Source organism: Miniopterus natalensis, chromosome 4 (genome assembly GCF_054644295.1).
Source record: "Miniopterus natalensis isolate mMinNat1 chromosome 4, mMinNat1.hap1, whole genome shotgun sequence".
NCBI classification, from domain to species: Eukaryota; Metazoa; Chordata; class Mammalia; order Chiroptera; family Miniopteridae; genus Miniopterus; species Miniopterus natalensis.
Window position 1 is genome coordinate 38,721,224 of NC_142084.1, and position 17,135 is coordinate 38,738,358.

The following is a 17,135-nucleotide window of genomic DNA, read 5'->3' on the forward strand; positions in this document are numbered from 1 at the left end:
TAGAACCCGGCGGGGGCTCCTGAGGGGCGGGGCTAAGGGCACCGCGTGGAGACTGCGCAAGCGCAGTCGGACCGCAGTCAATTCGCCAACTATCAATCTCGCGAGGGTTGGAAGACGGTGGCGTAGCTGGATGCTGGCGAGATACATGATTCAGACCAAAGACGACGAACCGGCGAATCTGTTTCTTCGCCTCGGTCTGTCTTTGGCTTTCCTGTCGCTTTCCCCCAACTCTCCGCCCTCCCGTAAATCAGCCCGCCTTTCCTGACCTCAGTGACCCGGGTGGCCCCGCCCACTCGCCGACGTGATTCCCGCCGTGAGGTAAGCACCGGTCGAACCCCAGCCCAGCGGAAAAGGACGACGAGAGGGGTGCTCTCTGCTCAGGCTCTTCGCGGATCCCGGGCGCCGGGGCGCATTCGAGCGGCCCGCTCGTTCTTCTATCAGCTCGTTGCGACGTAGCCTACCCAGGCCGAGGCCTCCTCTTCCCTGCCGCGCGCGGTCCCCGGCAGCAGCGGGTGACGCAGACGGACCATCATGTCGTCCGCGGCCGAGCCTCCGCCACCCCCGCCTCCCGAGAGCGCGCCTCCCAAGCCCGCAGCTTCGGCCGCCAGCAGCGGGAGCGGCAACAGCAACAAAGGCGGCCCCGAGGGCGTCGCGGCCCAGGCGGCTCCCTCTGCGGCCGGCGCGGGCCCCGCGGACTCGGAGATGGAGGTGAGGGTGGCCTGTGGCACGGGGAGAGGGCGCCGTGGGGCAGAAGGAGCTGGCTCCCTGCGCGCAGTTCAGTGATCGGACGCCGAGCTGTGTTCTGCACCCAAACTCGGCCTCAGGCCTTTGGACCCGAAATGATGCTTTTACCTTCAGTGCCTAACCTGCCCAGCCTGACTGTGGGTTTCTGGCACTTCAGATTTTTAACGAATCCTGCCAAATCTCGAACGCTCTTACTAGACAGATGGTCTTGGTTACTGAGGCGGAGAGGGACCTTCCCGTTTGTTTGTCCCCCCCCCCCGGACTCCTTTAATTTCCTCCCCCATCTCCGAATCTAGGTTTTGGTTCCACCAAAACTTGGGGGAAGGGCGCGGGAGATTCTCCTTAAAAGTGAGGGATAGATGGGGGTGGGGAAGGCATTTAAAAGCAGCGCATCCTAGGACTTGGGCCTCCTTTTCTTAATCCCGGTCCTTGCGGGGGCGGTATCTGTTCTGGGGAGAAAACAATGGCTGGAGCTGGATGGCCGAGTGCTCAGTGGGACTGAGCGAGGCGCAGCTGCTCCAGGGAAGGGAATGGTGGCCCCTCCCAGGCACTGTTCCATAGGGAAGGAAGCGACCAAGCAGGGGCAGCTGCCTTGGACCCCCATCTTATGTGAGGGGGGAATAGATGGGTGGGTGAGTGAATTTGTAGGTCAGGGTCGGTTGCTTGGCTTTCAGTCCAGCTCAGTTCCTCCCTTGGGCCTTTGGCCTTTTTAATTTTTTTTTTTTTTTTAAATAGGTACTGCTCGCCGAATCTGCCATCTGGATTGGCATTGGCCTGGGGATGGTGAGAGTAGTGAGGGGGTGTGGAAAGATTAGGGAGCACCAGGCGGGTCTCTTGGGTGTGCTCCAAGGTTTTGCGATGTCTGGGAACAAAGTACTTCCTTCTTCCAAATTATATTCTTGGCCTTCAGTCTGTTTAGGCTTTAAGCCCAACGATTTCTGGGATTTTTCCACCCTTGGATAGACAGAATGAAGGTAATAACTGCTCTGTAAAGTGAACCTTGATGCAGAGTTGTTAACACAATAAGGAACCGGTAGTGCAATTTACCATTGAAGCATTTGGCGCAATAGTTTATTTGGTCACCAAAGGTCTAGTTTAGGGTGAAGTAACATTGTCTTATTAGAACTTTTAGTGGTGAGAGGTAGGTTTTAGTGGAACAGAACACTTGATATTCTGTAGTTTTGAGTGACTTGAGATTTGTCTCAAATTCCTGTCTACTGATGCCTATTTTTTTTCCTTAAGGTTTTAAATTGTTCTTTTGGATTACCAGGACTGTTTAACCTGTTCGTGGCGTAATGGGGGGTTGAAGATCTGTGACACTGAAATTGTGTCTAATGAGCAGTTCTTTGCAAAGTGATGTTCATAGTTTTCATTAGCTTCTCAAAAGGATCTGTCATTCAAATTTTGGAATAACAACCAATATCTCCCTAAAGATCTTAAACATCAGAGAACAGTAATTTAAAGCCTGAACTAAATATTTTGTTCAGTTGCTATTTTTAGATTAAAGTTGAGTTAAAGTTTGAGTATGAATATTGATCTGATAACAAGGACCATATGAAGTAAGGGGTATTTTTCTTTGCCCGATGAGGAAGGTAGAACCTGTCATAGAATCTAGGTCTGACTCCAAAACTGACCCTTCCCCAGCATATTGTGTCCTCTCACATTCTTACCAGAAAAATCGTTAATTTTATTTACTGAAGAATGACTTAGTGAGCTATTTCTAACTTCTGAGTATAGGAATATCGGTAATTTCCACTGGCTAGTTTTAGTTTTGTTTTTCACATTATAGTGTGATTTAAATTTTTTTTTTATTTTTGGTCTTTTAAAATAAGTGTACTTTCAGTTAGGTTTCTTTTGTTTGTTTTTTAAATGCTCACCTGAGGATATTTTTTTCCATTGCTATGCAGAGAGAGTAGAAGGTGGGGGGAGAGAGAGAGAGGGAGAAATATCGATTGGTTCCCTCCCAAACATGCCCCGACCAAGGGCCGGAGATCAAGCCTCCAACTGAGATATGAGCCCTTGGCTGGAACCGAACCCGGGACACTTCTGTCTGAGGGCCAGTGCTCTAACAACTGAGCAAAACTGGCTAGGGACAGTTATTTTTATTTTTTAATATATCTTTATTGATTTGAGAGAGAGGAAGGGGGGGGAGAGAGAGAAACATCAATGATGAGAGAATTGTCATTGATCCGCTGCCTCCTGCGTGCTCCTGACTGGGGATCGAGCTCACAGCCCCAGCTTGTGCTCTGACCCGGGAATCCAACTGTGATCTGGATCCTAGGTCTATGCTCAACTGCTGTGCCACGCCCAACCAGTTATTTTTAAACTGAATTTAGAAATCATTGAGGTTTACTGGTAAAAACTAGGTTTGAGCATCCATGTGTAATAATATCTGACAATCTTAATCTGTTTCACAGTTGAAAAAAATTTTAATGCCCTTTTCATGTTTGAGAGTAGAATTTCAGGTAGACTCCCCTCCCCCCCCCAAATCAGAAAATAAGTGAAATATTGCATTCGTGATTTTTTTTTTTTTTTTTCTGACAAAGCTGACTTTCCCAGAAATATTAGCTTGCTTTCCTATGTTTTCAGTTAACTTTTCCTTTTTGCTTGGTACTGATAGCTCAGGAAGCAATCTCTGCTTTTGTTTATTACTGTGCTCTTTTTGGCAGTGTAGATGGAGCCTGGCTGCCATTGTTCACCCTCATCTCTCACTGTCCATTAGGCTGATAGGCACACTGTATGCCAGTAGTCAGTCATAGTACCTCTCAAGGCCTGGAGTCCAAATTTTTTTTTTTTTTTTTTAACTATGAAAGAAATAATGACTACTTGTGGAAAGCACATTTTTTAGGGTGTATTTGACCTTTCAAAGCATTGTTTTGTGAGGTAGGCTAGGTAGGTGGCTTTGTCATTTTTACTGTGGAGACCAGATTTGTGATGATATTCAGGTTACACAGGCGCCTAAAGGTCAGCAATGAAATTAGGTTTGAATTTAGACTATTTGATCTCCAGCTGCCTCCTCCTCCCAGCTTTTAAATCACAGATACCTTTATTATGTATTACCAAGCACAGATTTGTACATCGCTAATGAAAATTATACTTTTATTTACCAGCTGTTCTTATGTTGATTTTTAAATGGATGATTGAAACTTTGCAGTATAGAAGTTACTGCTGTGTGTTTTTGTGTGTGTGTGTGTGTGTGTGTGTGTGTGTGTGTGTGTGTGTGTAGTTTATGGCATCTTTAATATTAGGATGAATACATTTGCAAGAATAGTACATTTATTACCAATTTAGGAAGCAGCTTGTATCAACTTAGGCAACATGAAAATTTTTTGTAATATTCCCAAAGATAGAAATCAGGGTGACTAAATGCTACTTCCCAGGTGTTACATTTCTGTAGTAGAACAGTTGATACTGCAATTTTATGATTAAAAGGAAACATTTTCTTCACTTTTTATACTATTTAATTTGATTCCATAATTTTTTTATTAGAAAAAGAAACAGATTTGCTGAAAGTAATTTTTTTCTAGGGTGTTGTAGATAATAACCTTTGTTTTATTCTTGTCAATAGCCATGTAGTTTACATATTTGGGTTAAATAGGTTGTATAATTTTGGTATTTCATTTCATCAAGGCTTCCTATAAGGTTAGATGATAGCCATTTAATTATCTAGGAAGTTTGGGACAGGAATATATTACTTGGAATGTGTTTTGGGCAGAAGTTAGTCTAATAATGGCATGTTGACTATTTTTGAAAAACAATCCATGATTTTTCCCTCCTACCAGGAAGTATTTGATGATGCATCTCCTGGAAAGCAAAAAGAAATCCAAGAACCAGATCCAACCTATGAAGAAAAAATGGTATGTTCTAGGTATATGAATAGAGTGTATGATAACTTTTTATTAGGTGATTGAATGTACCAAATTTCTGTGTTTAATTTTTATGATTGAGGCATAGATAGCCAGTTGAAATACGTGTAACTTAGGATACTGTAACTTTTGTATCTTATTTGCCTATATAAAATATAGAAGTCTTACATGAACTTATGTAATACTGTGTAATTATATGCATTGTGTTAACACCCCCTTTATTTTAAGATTTATCATCAGTGAGATGAGTTAAAGACCAGCGAAGTTGTTATTAAAGAGAATAACATAAGCTCCTTGTCCCTAGCATTCAGTACACATGGGATCTTTACAAAAGAGGACATGATGTTATACTTTGAATCCTTAAAGACCCAGCTCACATTTCATATCTCCTAGGAAACTTTTTTGTACGTGACTTAACCAGTACTTACAAAAAGCTTTAAATTTAAATATGTGCATACCTGTAACTGTCCCATCTCCATTATTTGCTGTCAAACTTAAAGAAAAAGAGAGTTGCCAACACTACTTTTTCCATTCATTTCTTTAACCGTCACAATTTGATTCTGTTACTAACACTGCTAGTGAATATAATTGCCAATTCTGTGGCTTAATTTTAGTTTCCTTCTCCCTGATCTCACTTGACTTTGACATTATTGACCACGCCTCAGAAATTTTTGCCTCAAGAGACCCTTTTTTTTTTTTTTGATGATATCTTATTTACTTGACTGTTCCTTTTTCCCATACTTTCTGAACATTTCTTGGACATTTTGATCCTTATCATTGGTTTTCATCTCCATACTTATTTGTAGCCCCAATGCCGCCAACCATTTTTACCTCTGAGCATTTATTACCTTCAGACAGTCTTATATAATTTACCTGTTACGTTTATTTTTAATATTGGACTCTAATGAAGACTTCATTAAGAGATAAAGTGCCTTTTCTGATACATGCACAAAAATATTTGTTGAATTGAATGGCTACTTAAGATGACAATGTGAAAGAAGTGAAGATATTTGTTCAATGATTTGAATAATGTAGAATAGCTTTTTCCTAAAATGTCTAGGTTCTGACCTATCTAAATTTATTTCCAAAGCATATTTCTCTTGATTCCAAACAATTACAGTAATTGAATAGTATTTTTTTAGATCCAACATCATATAGTTGCATGTTCTTGGCTTTTCTCCTATGTTATATAAATTAAGACATGTAACTGCAAAATATACACATGCACATATATGTATCTTAGTTTAGTACATTGAAACAGTTTATAAAATGCAAAAGCAACTGAAGTTTGTCATCTGCAAAACATTACTAGGGAGAACCATGTTAACTGCATGTTGGGCTACTTTGAAGACTCGTTTTTTGATCTAACAAAGCATTCTCACCATGTGCCTTGATAGCAAATTGGTCTTCAGTTTTTATATTGGTGTGATTTTTTAAAATTGTATTTTTCTATTGAAGTATAATCTACACGCAACAATTTTAACCACCACCGCAATTATAATGTAAAACAATTCTATCATCTCAAAAAAATTTGCTCCTGCCCTCTTTCCCTTGCTGTTTCAGATCTGCTTTCTATCATTACTTAGAATTTTATATAAGTAGAATATACAGTATGCATAGTCTTAAGTGATTTGCTTCTTTTATGTAACAGTGCTTCTGAAACTCATCTATGTTGTTGCATGTGATTTTTTTTTTTTGGAAAAATACATAGCTTTTTCAATACAGTGGTGTTTGTATGCCTCTGGTGTTTGCTTGCTAGGTAAAATGTCTTTGTAATTTATTGTAAAACTGACATTTTAAAATTAACTGGTTTTTCTATTTGTTGAGCTCTGTTTCTTCCTTTTTAAAAACCAGAGTACTGGTGTATCTGTGAAGGGTCTGTTGCCTAAAGACTCTAGATATCATTATCTATTTTTATCGAAACTTGATTTCAAAATCTTAAATTTCGTATTCAAATTCTTTCATTCTCTTGGTGTGATAATAAGGAACATTAAAAGTGACACATGTTAGCTATGAAAGGAAGAAATAATATTAAGAACTACATTGGGTTAATGAATAATTAATGAACTTATAGGTGTTTTTCATGCTTGATACCTTTTTAAAATTGGCACAGCCTGACTGATGAATGACCAATGCATTTTTCCTCATTTCTGAATAAATTCACCTGTATTACATGTCTTTTAATTTTGTATTTGATATTTTTTGGTCAACGCTATTGAAGTATAATCTACACACAACAATTTTAACCACCCCATTTATGATGTAAAACAGTTCCATCATCTCAAAATGTTTGCTCCTGCCCTCTTTCCCTTGCTACTTCAGATCTGCTTTCTATCATTAGTTAGAATTTCATATAAGTAGAATATACTTATTCTATATATATATATAGAATAGTATGTATAGTCTTACATGATTGGCTTCTTTTATGTAGCATAATACTTCCGAAATTCATCTATGTTGTTGCATGTATCAGTAGTTTGTTCCTTTTTATTACTATGTTCATTATATGGAGACATGTTAAACTTTTATTTTCTGAAGTTATACTAATCCGACAAAATATGTCTTAAAATTTTTTGCAGCAAACTGACCGAGCAAACAGATTTGAGTATTTATTAAAGCAGACAGAGCTGTTTGCACATTTCATTCAGCCTGCTGCTCAGAAGACTCCAACCTCACCTTTGAAGATGAAACCAGGGCGTCCACGAATAAAAAAGGATGAGAAACAGAACTTACTCTCAGTTGGCGAGTGAGTAATGGTTTATATTTCATAGTTGAATCAAAATTTATTTATTTACTTATTTTAATACTATGTTTTTATTGTTTTCAGAGCGGGGGGGAGAACCATCAATCGGCTGCCTCCTGCATGCCCCCTACTGGGGATAGAGCCCACAACCCTGGGCCTTGACCAGGAATCAAACCATGGCACTCAACCACTGAGCTATGCCGGCCAGTCACCAAAGTTTATTTTTGATAATCTTTATTAGAAGCATAAAACCGTTTCTTAAAAAATTGCTTTAGTTCTGTTATTTAATTGGCCTCAGTTGGTTTGGGTAAGATGTAGTCATACATGTATAAGTAAATAAAAATATCTCTGCCTTATTTTTTATAGCATTACACAGTTTATGAATTGCAACAACTGTATTGGGTAGGGAATTCAAATATGCCATTCTTCAGAGAGGAAACAAATGCAGAGGTTAAGTGAGCTGTTTAACATCACATAGAAGTAATTCTAATTATTCAAAATTAGAATAATCCAAGTTTGAATTTAGGTCTTGCGGTGTGCTCCAGTCTCTCCCAAACCACATACCTGCATCAGGGGTATTTTAAGTCTCCACTGGTTTGTGAAATGCGATTTTTGCCACAGCAATTTGTTTAAAATTTTTGTTACATACTTTGTTGTCTTTACATAAATTGACCTATCAAGATGTTCAGAATGTGTAAAATAACTCTTACATGTTGAATTTATAAATGCTGTTTTAGAATTTTTGTGCTAGTTGGATAACTAAGGTGTTTAATTAATAATAATTAATAGATTAGGACAGCCTCAGCTCCCTGAATTGGTGATGTGAAAAATGAAATGAGATAAGGAATGAAAATACTCAAGGTTATCTAAAAGGAAATTACAAACTGTTATCAACCATCTTAAATTTACTACACAATTTACAGAAACATGGGGGAAAGTATTGTCTCTGTCTCAAAGGGATTATCATCAAAAAGCATTAACAGACCTAATTTTATTTGGATTTTCCACTCATCCAATGTATCTTATTTCTTACCCACCGTATATAACCAGAGTGGTATTGTTTTAATATTATGAAACTTCATAAGAGAGAACTTTGTACTGCAGATGTGTTTAAATTGTTTCAGACTTAAGAAGTTTGTAGCTATTTAAATAGTATCAGTCTCATCCTCAGGAAATGTGAACTAAAGTGGATATTGTAATGGGTAGTCAATATGGTATCTTGAAAAATCCTTAAGATCCTATCAGATCAAGATGTTCTGTAGCAAGTATAAAATTGTTCAGCTTGATCTACTTGTTAGGGTTATTGGGGAAAAGGCATCTCAGTTAATAGTTAATATTTCTACTTTGGTAGAAGTTAAGCTGTAAATTAGATTTAGAGGTCATAAGAGTGGCATAATCTGTTTTCTAATTTAAATGAAAACATTTGTTGGAAGTATAAAGGTATAAAATTGGATGCGTCAGAATTGGGGAGTAAATAGTTCTACTACCCTAAGCCCTTTGGAGATTAAGAAATCTGGCAATATTATAACTTCATAAAATTAGTTTTTAAAGGGATATATCTGACTTGGAATATTAAATCTGGGGTTGTATATTTTAAAAGCTTTGAGTAATTCTGATGAATCTCTGGTTAAGAGTCATTGCCTAAACTCCTATGTGTCTATTCAGCTTTTGGTGGAAGTTGTAGTTTTTAAAATGTGATTTTTGGAACTATTTTATTCTGGCAAAAATACTTAAAAAGGTAACTTGTAAATTCAAATTATGAAGTTTTACTAGCTGCATGTTTCCTTGAAAATAAATTATCACACTTAAGTTTATCAGGTTCTGGTTAACTTAAGGTACTACTCTGTATTAAAAAACTATGTTTTAGAAAACGGTGTAAAACATTTCAGGTTTAATTTACTAAGTATTTCTACTGTTCACTTCTTAATTTAGGTGCCTGTTAAAAAATTACTGTTGTGGGGTCTTAACTGTCAATGTTGAAGTAGTACAGCCAGTTAAAATGAAAGCCAAATGCTCTGTTCCTCTGATTGTCACCCACAGCTACCGGCACCGCCGGACCGAGCAGGAGGAAGACGAGGAGCTGCTGACCGAGAGCTCCAAAGCCACCAATGTTTGCACTCGCTTCGAAGACTCACCCTCATGTACGTTTCCCATACTGACTGCTTGGTGCTTAGGAAGCCCCTTTGTGAGGCATCCTTTGGTCAGTGTTTGGGATTTGTCTTGGCCGTAATTTATAAAGGGAATGTTTAGGAATCTTATGAGATTTACTGATTGCGAAATAAACTGCAGAGTTTTTTATTTTTATGGAAATGATAGTATACTAGTGATAGTGGTGCTGTATTCACAGGGGCATAAAATGCCATGTGGTAGTTGTTGCCTGAGTGAATGTGTAAAACTAGAAATAGTTTTTGCCTTATATTTGTCTCAGATAAGAAAATGAATGTGTAAAAAAAGGCACTTGATATGAAGACTTTGTTGTTGTTAATCCTCTCACAAGGATATTTTTTTCCATTGATACTTTTAGATTAGAGGGGGTGTGGGGAGAAACATTGATATGAGAGAGACACATTGATTGGTTGCCTCCTACATGCGCCCCAACCATGCTGGGGAATGAACCCGCAACCCAGGTACATGCCCTTGATCAGAATTAAACCCAAGACTCTTCTGTCTGGCACTCTAACCAGTGAGCCATGCTGGCCATGGCTCATCTTTTGATTTTGTATTGATTTGTTCTAAAATTTTTCTGAAATTTGTTAACAATTTTCCCGGGAGGAAAATAAAGGTTAATCAGGTTTAAGTTTTACCAGTATATAATCTTGATTTGTTCAGGGCATAGAAACTTTCATTTTGTCTTTACTGAAGCCTAGCCTTTTTCCCCCCACTTTTATCACTTGATGACTAGTTTGTGTGATCATAGTAGTTGTAGCAATATATATATACACACATACACACATAAAGGTCGATATAAGGCATGCTATTTGGATTTGTTTTTTAATTGCTGTTAACTTGGATTCTTAGCAAATTGAATTTCAGGCAAGACAAGTTCTGGTTAGAAATTCAGCAATCTATTTAGTGTGTACCTTCACTTTTTTTTTTTTTTGCGCTATAGAGTACTCAGTTTTCATTACTTTTCATGCAACTAGAGGCCAGAGACAGTTGATAGTACAAGGGAGAAGGAAATTGAATTATTTGGGTTATTTCTTTCTCACATTCCTACATTTTAACTAGTTTTCCCAGCATTGGTTAGCTTTTTATCCTAAAGTAGTGTTTTTCAAAAGAGGATGGGGTACTGAATGTACTAATTTTTTTAAAAAAATCAGGTGATTGGGATGTATATACTTAGTAATTGGGGGTGGGGGGGGATATGTAGTAAACCCTGAAAGAGATATTGTCTCTCTTTTTTCCCTCCTCACCTGAAGATATGTTTATTGATTTTAGAGTGAGAGGAAGGTGGCGGGGGGGAGAGAAATTTTATTGACGTGAAAGAGAAACATCAATTGGTTGCCTCCCGTACGTTCTCCAACAGCTGTATGGGACTACACTCCAGCCAACTGAGCCATGTGGCCAGGGAGATATTGTCTCTTTTTGTAGGAACTATTGGAAAAGTAACTTACGAAGGGTAAAGGAAAAATAATCTCTTTATTTCCTGTTTTCCTTTAGTTAGGAGGAAAATAAAATCCTCAGAGAACCTCTCTTTGGGTCATCATGGAAGGTAAAAATACTTGGTTAGAAACATTTGTGATGACATGTAAAAAGGAAGTAGAGCCCAGAGTCTCCAGGACCAATACATGGGTAACATAGGAAGCGAGTGATTGGGGTGGGTATTCTGTCTACAGTCATGTTTCCTGCACCTGGTTATCTTTCTTATCTATTCCTACTCCACTTGAGACCACAGCCACTATCTCAAGGTGCTTGCAAAATTGGAACTTGCAAATTCACCATTCTAAAACCTACTAAAGGAAGAGTAAACACATGTAAGCCCAAGTTAAAACTCTTGAGTATCAGCTGCAGGGTATTACCTACCCATATTTCTTGTCTTTAAAATGTGCATTGTGCTTTTTTGTTTGTTCTTAGATGTAAAGTGGGGTAAACTGAGAGATTATCAAGTCAGAGGATTAAATTGGCTCATTTCGTTGTATGAGAATGGAATCAATGGCATCCTTGCAGATGAAATGGTATGTGTTTGGTAGTTTTTTAGGAGGTTTTATTTTGTAACTTAAAATATTTTATACCATTAAATTTGTAAAAGTACAGACAGTATAACATAGTTCTGTTGATTACAATCTAGAACTGTTAGCAAGCTAATTCTTTGTCAAATTGATATAAGCAGCTTGCTTTAGTTGCATAAGTGGGATTTATTTTTCAATTGTGAGGAATACTTTTTTTATTTTCTATGAAAGTAATACATTTAAAAACATTTCGAGAAACATGCTTCAGGTTGACGTTTGTAATATAATGATTTGGCCATTTCCTCCCACTTCTATAAAAACCAGATGAGGTCATTGAATGTTTAATGTATCATTAATAAATATATTTTTAAAAAATATGCCTTTATTGATTTTAGAGAGAGGATGGGAGAGGGGAGAGAGAGATAGAAGCATCAATGATGAGAGAGTCATTGATTGGCCACCTCCTGCATGCCCCTTACTGGGGATTGAGCCTGCAACCTGGGCATGTGCCCTGACCAGTAATTGAACCAAAATATCCTGGATGATACGTCAGTGCTCAGCGTCTAAGCCACACCGGCGGGCTCAATAAGTATTTTTTTTTCCGGGTGGCAGTTTGTACAGTTCTGTCTCATAAAACATTTTTATCTCTTATTTACTTGTTATGTAGTGAATGTTTAAAAACATTTCCATATACCTATAGTGCTAAAACACTTAATTGCTTGAAGAAAGCATGGAGTCAAAAGACAGGGGTTTCCTTGTCTCTGCTGCATGACCTTGGGAAAGTCACTTAAACGTGTAGGCCTTGTTGGGATGGTAAGATAGTACCTCCTTCATAGACTTTTAAAAGATTAAATGACATAACAATCATAAACTTGACATATACCAAGCTTTTGCCGTTTGTTAGCTATTAAAAACACATAGCTTTTCTTTTAAATGTTCCTGTATATGTCGGGAATATAAATATGGAAGTCTGTTTTATTTTGGTTTTTAATTGCTTTGTGGTTATTCTGAAATCTTTCAGGGCCTGGGAAAGACTCTTCAAACAATTTCTCTTCTTGGGTACATGAAACACTATAGAAACATTCCTGGCCCTCACATGGTTTTGGTTCCTAAGTCTACATTGCACAACTGGATGAGTGAATTCAAGAGATGGGTACCAACACTTAGATCTGTTTGTTTGATAGGAGATAAAGAACAAAGAGTAAGTTTCTAGTATTTTTGATATTAGAAGAATTTGAATTTAGGTTTGGTGGAGGGAAGTAGCTAGAGGAGGGATAAAAGAGCAGAGGTCCAATAATAAACTTGGTCTTTACTAATATTAGTAATTTACAAATGTAGTATTGCTTTGGGGGTTAAGAATTGTACTAGGGGGAAGGAGTTGTAGACTATAGAGAGCTATAAGAATATAGTTTGTTTCTCCTGCTTTTGGGGTGGTTGTACAAAATCAAAGGCTGTGTTCTGAAAGCATCTTCTTGTTTTTAAAAGAAGACAAGTGTGTGGAGGTGGTTGGAAATTTTAGGAGCCAGTTTTTAGGTTGGTACATATATTGATAATAGTCATAAAATGGTAGTTTTTAAAGATGGACTAAGTCAATTATAGTAATTTCGTGAGTTATGATAGCTATTGAAGTAAGTTTAAATATTGATCAGTTGACACATCCTTTTAGAAGAAGAAATGGAAATAATAATATTAAAAATATAAAGCTCAGATTTAAAATTTTAGACCAGCTGTATTGAAAGATTATGTACTTAATTTTGTTTTCCCATAATTTGGCTATCAGTGATGAGCCTAGATTTTTTTCCTCCCTTTTTAGATACTTTGAGTATTTTAAGTTACCAAATTGCTTTTTATGTTTTGGAGCCCAGTTGTTTGACCACTGTTTGCTTCAGTGTCTTCATATACCCATAAACATGAAAGGCATGAAAATACTTCCTGCAAACTACCCTTCAGTCCGCATTCTTTATGCCAGCACCCTCCCTACTTTGCCTAAACCTGTCTCCTAGTGGAATCAAAGAAAAAACATTTTAAGAGTTAGTCTGTTGAATTTTGCACTGATTAGTATTGTCAGTTACTTTATACTAAATGGCTTCAACATTTAAATGACTAATGAAGTTATTTATGATAAGACAGCTGGTTCTGGAAGCTCGCATAATATAGATAACTCTAGCACTTCTTAATATTCCCACCCCTTTTATGTATTAGATTACTTGTCACCAACAAATTTAATGTATAGTTTATTTCTGCATGATGTATTTTTTTTGTCTTGCTACACAGGCTGCTTTTGTCAGAGATGTTCTATTACCGGGAGAATGGGATGTATGTGTAACATCTTATGAAATGCTTATTAAAGAGAAGTCTGTTTTCAAAAAATTTAATTGGAGGTACTTAGTTATAGATGAAGCTCACAGGATCAAAAATGAAAAATCTAAGGTAATTTGATATTTAGATGTGAAAATCTTTTGTGCCATTATGAGATCAACATGCAGAATATACTAATGGTGAATTTGGTTCTTTCAGTTGTCAGAAATAGTGAGGGAATTCAAGACTACAAATCGACTATTACTAACTGGAACACCTCTTCAAAACAACTTGCATGAGCTCTGGTCACTTCTTAATTTTTTGTTGCCAGATGTCTTTAATTCAGCTGATGTAAGTATTTCTAATTGTTCTCTGATTGGACTAATAATGTTTTTATTTAAATGCTGTACATTTCCTTGTAATAGAATTGGCCTGCTTTTCAGCACTCCTAAAGATTATAAGGGTGGAGATTTTAGGGAGGTCCCAGGGGAAGATCTCAATAGAATGAATGACTATTCAGCAGCTTTCCAGGTATGTCCTTTCAGGGTCACGGCCAGGGCAAGGGGTCATTATTCAATGCAGCTGCTCCTGAGGTCAGTCATGGCATTGCTTGTCTGGTTTTGCTGCTTTTCTGGGCCTGGAGCTGAAGTACAACTGAAGCCTAGATGTTATCTCTAGGGAGGAAAGGTCAGGGGTCCAAATTGCATGACCAGTTCATATGCTAGGGGAGGAAAGGCCACCCTGGTGGCGAGGTCCCACCCTACAATTGTCCTTTGCTGGGCGCCCAAGGCTTTCTGCCCTGGTGACCTTCTGTACCTGGCCTATCGTCCTTGCTCTGCTCATTCTGTCTAACTACCTACATAGTCTGAGTAGTCTTAGAGAACAAACTGTAAAGTGATTTTAATTTTTAAGCTTTTCTGAAACAGGATATTTTTCAGGAATATTAATTTTCTAGTTATGTTTATAAAACTTGCTTTCCAACTATTTTCACTAAAAATTGTCATCTTGCTGTTTTTTAGAAAAATGTTTGGAAGTAATATGATTTTCAAACTAGTTATAAAGTTAATTGCTAACAACAGTGCACCTCTGAAAAATAGGGGATTAAACTAAATGATTTTTGTGGTTCACAACTCAAACAGTTGTAGAAATCATTGCCAAAGCTAGCATAATAGGATATTTGTGATTAATATTATCCCTGATCTTAGAATATATTTTGTTTATTAATCTAGGACTTTGATTCCTGGTTTGATACAAACAATTGCCTTGGGGATCAAAAGCTAGTTGAGAGGCTTCACATGGTAAGTATTTACAGTGGGATTAAAGCACATTTCTAATGGGAATAATGATAGAGATTTAAATTTGTGGATTAATTTTTTCTTAGCAAAGCATATTGGCTTTAGAATCAGGTCTGTTTGAACCCTGCCACTTAACTATTTGATCTTATAATGGTGGAAGAGAGAGAGAGAGAAACATTAGTGTGAGAAAGACACATTGATTAGTTGCCTCCTGCATGTACCTTGACCAGGGCTGGGGATTGAGCCTGCAACTGAGGTACATTCCCTTGGCTGGAACTGAACCCACGAGCCTTCAGTTAATAGGCAGACACTCTAACTACTGAGCAAAACCAGCCAGTGCTCATTTCTTAAGTACTGTTAGACAATCTCTGTGCAAGTAACCAGTTTTAGACCTGAAAGGTAGTGAATGTGGAAAACATCATCTTCATCTTTAAAATTTATTATTATTTTTAGCCCGGCCAGGCATGGCTCAGTGGTTGAGCATTGGCCTAGGATCCAGGCGATTGGGGTTCTATTCTCGGTCAGGGCACATGCCCGCATTGCGGGCTGCAGCCAATCAGTGACTCTCTCATCATTGATGTTTCTATCTCTCTCTCTCCCTCTCCTTTCCTCTCTCTGAAATCAGTAAAGATATATTTTTAAAAAATAAATAAAATAAAATTTATTATTATTTTTAGTATTTTATGACAGTATAACAAGGTATACTCATTACATATGTTGAGTAAATAATGATATTGTATAATCCTTCAGTAACTCACTAATAAATTATTATATATTTGGAAGGGCGAAGTCCTAAAACTCACTTGATATTCAAGCAGATAAATTTCTTTTCCATGTATTTAATAGGCAATTTCGAGATCTTGGAATTAGATTACAGATAAGATTGTCAACTATCTTTCTTTTTTTTAACTCTTAAGGTCTTGCGTCCATTCCTTCTTCGTCGAATTAAGGCTGATGTTGAAAAGAGTTTGCCTCCGAAAAAGGAAGTAAAAATCTATGTGGGTCTCAGCAAAATGCAAAGGGAATGGTATGTGATATCACTATTGATTCTTCCCTAATTTTCATTTGTATTTTGTTTTCCTGATGTATGACTTCCAGGAATTTCTGTTTGCTGGATTGAAGTCAGCCTGAAGAGTTTTCTGGTCATATAACATAGGGCTTGCCAATCTAATTTATGATACAAAGTCTTAAAACTATTAGATGATAGAATCAGGATGGGAGGTTTATGAATCTGAAAATTAAACTTTGAATTTATGAAATAGGGATACAATTTAAAGTCCTCTAATTGAGTTTTTTAAAAAAGAAGCTTTGGTTGCACAGATGTGAGATGTATGGTTAACTTGGTAGGTTGTAAATACTGGATCATGGATTGGTGCTGGTCTCTGAGGAAGTTGCAGATTATTTGTACAGATACGAGAACAATTCAGTGCTTTATTTTACTCCATAAAACTACACTTATTTAATTTAATAAAAGATCCCATTCTTTGTTGATTTCTTATTTTAGGCAGGATAAAATGTCTTTTTATGAAATCATGGTGATGATACATGGTAGCTATTTTTAAACACCAACATAGGACAAAATAAAAACCTTGTAAGCATCTCCCCCCCCCACCACCACCAAGTTTTATGGATGTATGAAATCCAAAAGGCTAGACACCTCTAACTTAATTTGTGTGTGTGTGATAGAAAGCTCAACATGAACCAACAATGTGAAGTAGCTGTGGAAAAAGATACTATAACCTTAGCACATATTATTAATAAGTGTAGTGTTGAAAGGCAGGGAATAGCCATCCTATTCTTTGCTGGTTATGCCACATTTCAGGTATATTCAATTCTGTACTTAATAAGTATTTACAAGGGGCTGGAGTTGTTGGGAAAAATACTGAGAAGTTGTAATTTAAAGAAATGGGTGTGCTATCTGGGAAAGAATCATCATAGAAGGTAGACCATCCTAAATGTCCTTAGAACTTTTGAAAGGCTTTTATAGGGTAGCAAAGATACTAGGCTTCTCTTGTGTGGC

The 17,135-nt window shown here is 37.4% G+C and overlaps 1 protein-coding gene across 1 annotated transcript in view; it reads left to right on the forward strand.

The window, feature by feature from the left end:
* The first annotated feature begins 344 nt into the window (after nt 1–344).
* SMARCA5 (SNF2 related chromatin remodeling ATPase 5) overlaps nt 345–17,135 on the forward strand; it is a 33,765-nt gene continuing 16,974 nt past the window's right edge. Inside the window, exons 1-10 of the mRNA XM_087816499.1 lie at nt 345–708; nt 4,527–4,601; nt 7,190–7,356; nt 9,394–9,494; nt 11,428–11,528; nt 12,544–12,723; nt 13,797–13,952; nt 14,040–14,171; nt 15,050–15,118; nt 16,033–16,142. Coding sequence (XP_087672625.1) covers nt 532–708; nt 4,527–4,601; nt 7,190–7,356; nt 9,394–9,494; nt 11,428–11,528; nt 12,544–12,723; nt 13,797–13,952; nt 14,040–14,171; nt 15,050–15,118; nt 16,033–16,142 — 1,268 coding nt within the window. The 5' untranslated portion in view covers nt 345–531. The remainder of the gene's footprint in view (nt 709–4,526; nt 4,602–7,189; nt 7,357–9,393; nt 9,495–11,427; nt 11,529–12,543; nt 12,724–13,796; nt 13,953–14,039; nt 14,172–15,049; nt 15,119–16,032; nt 16,143–17,135) is intronic.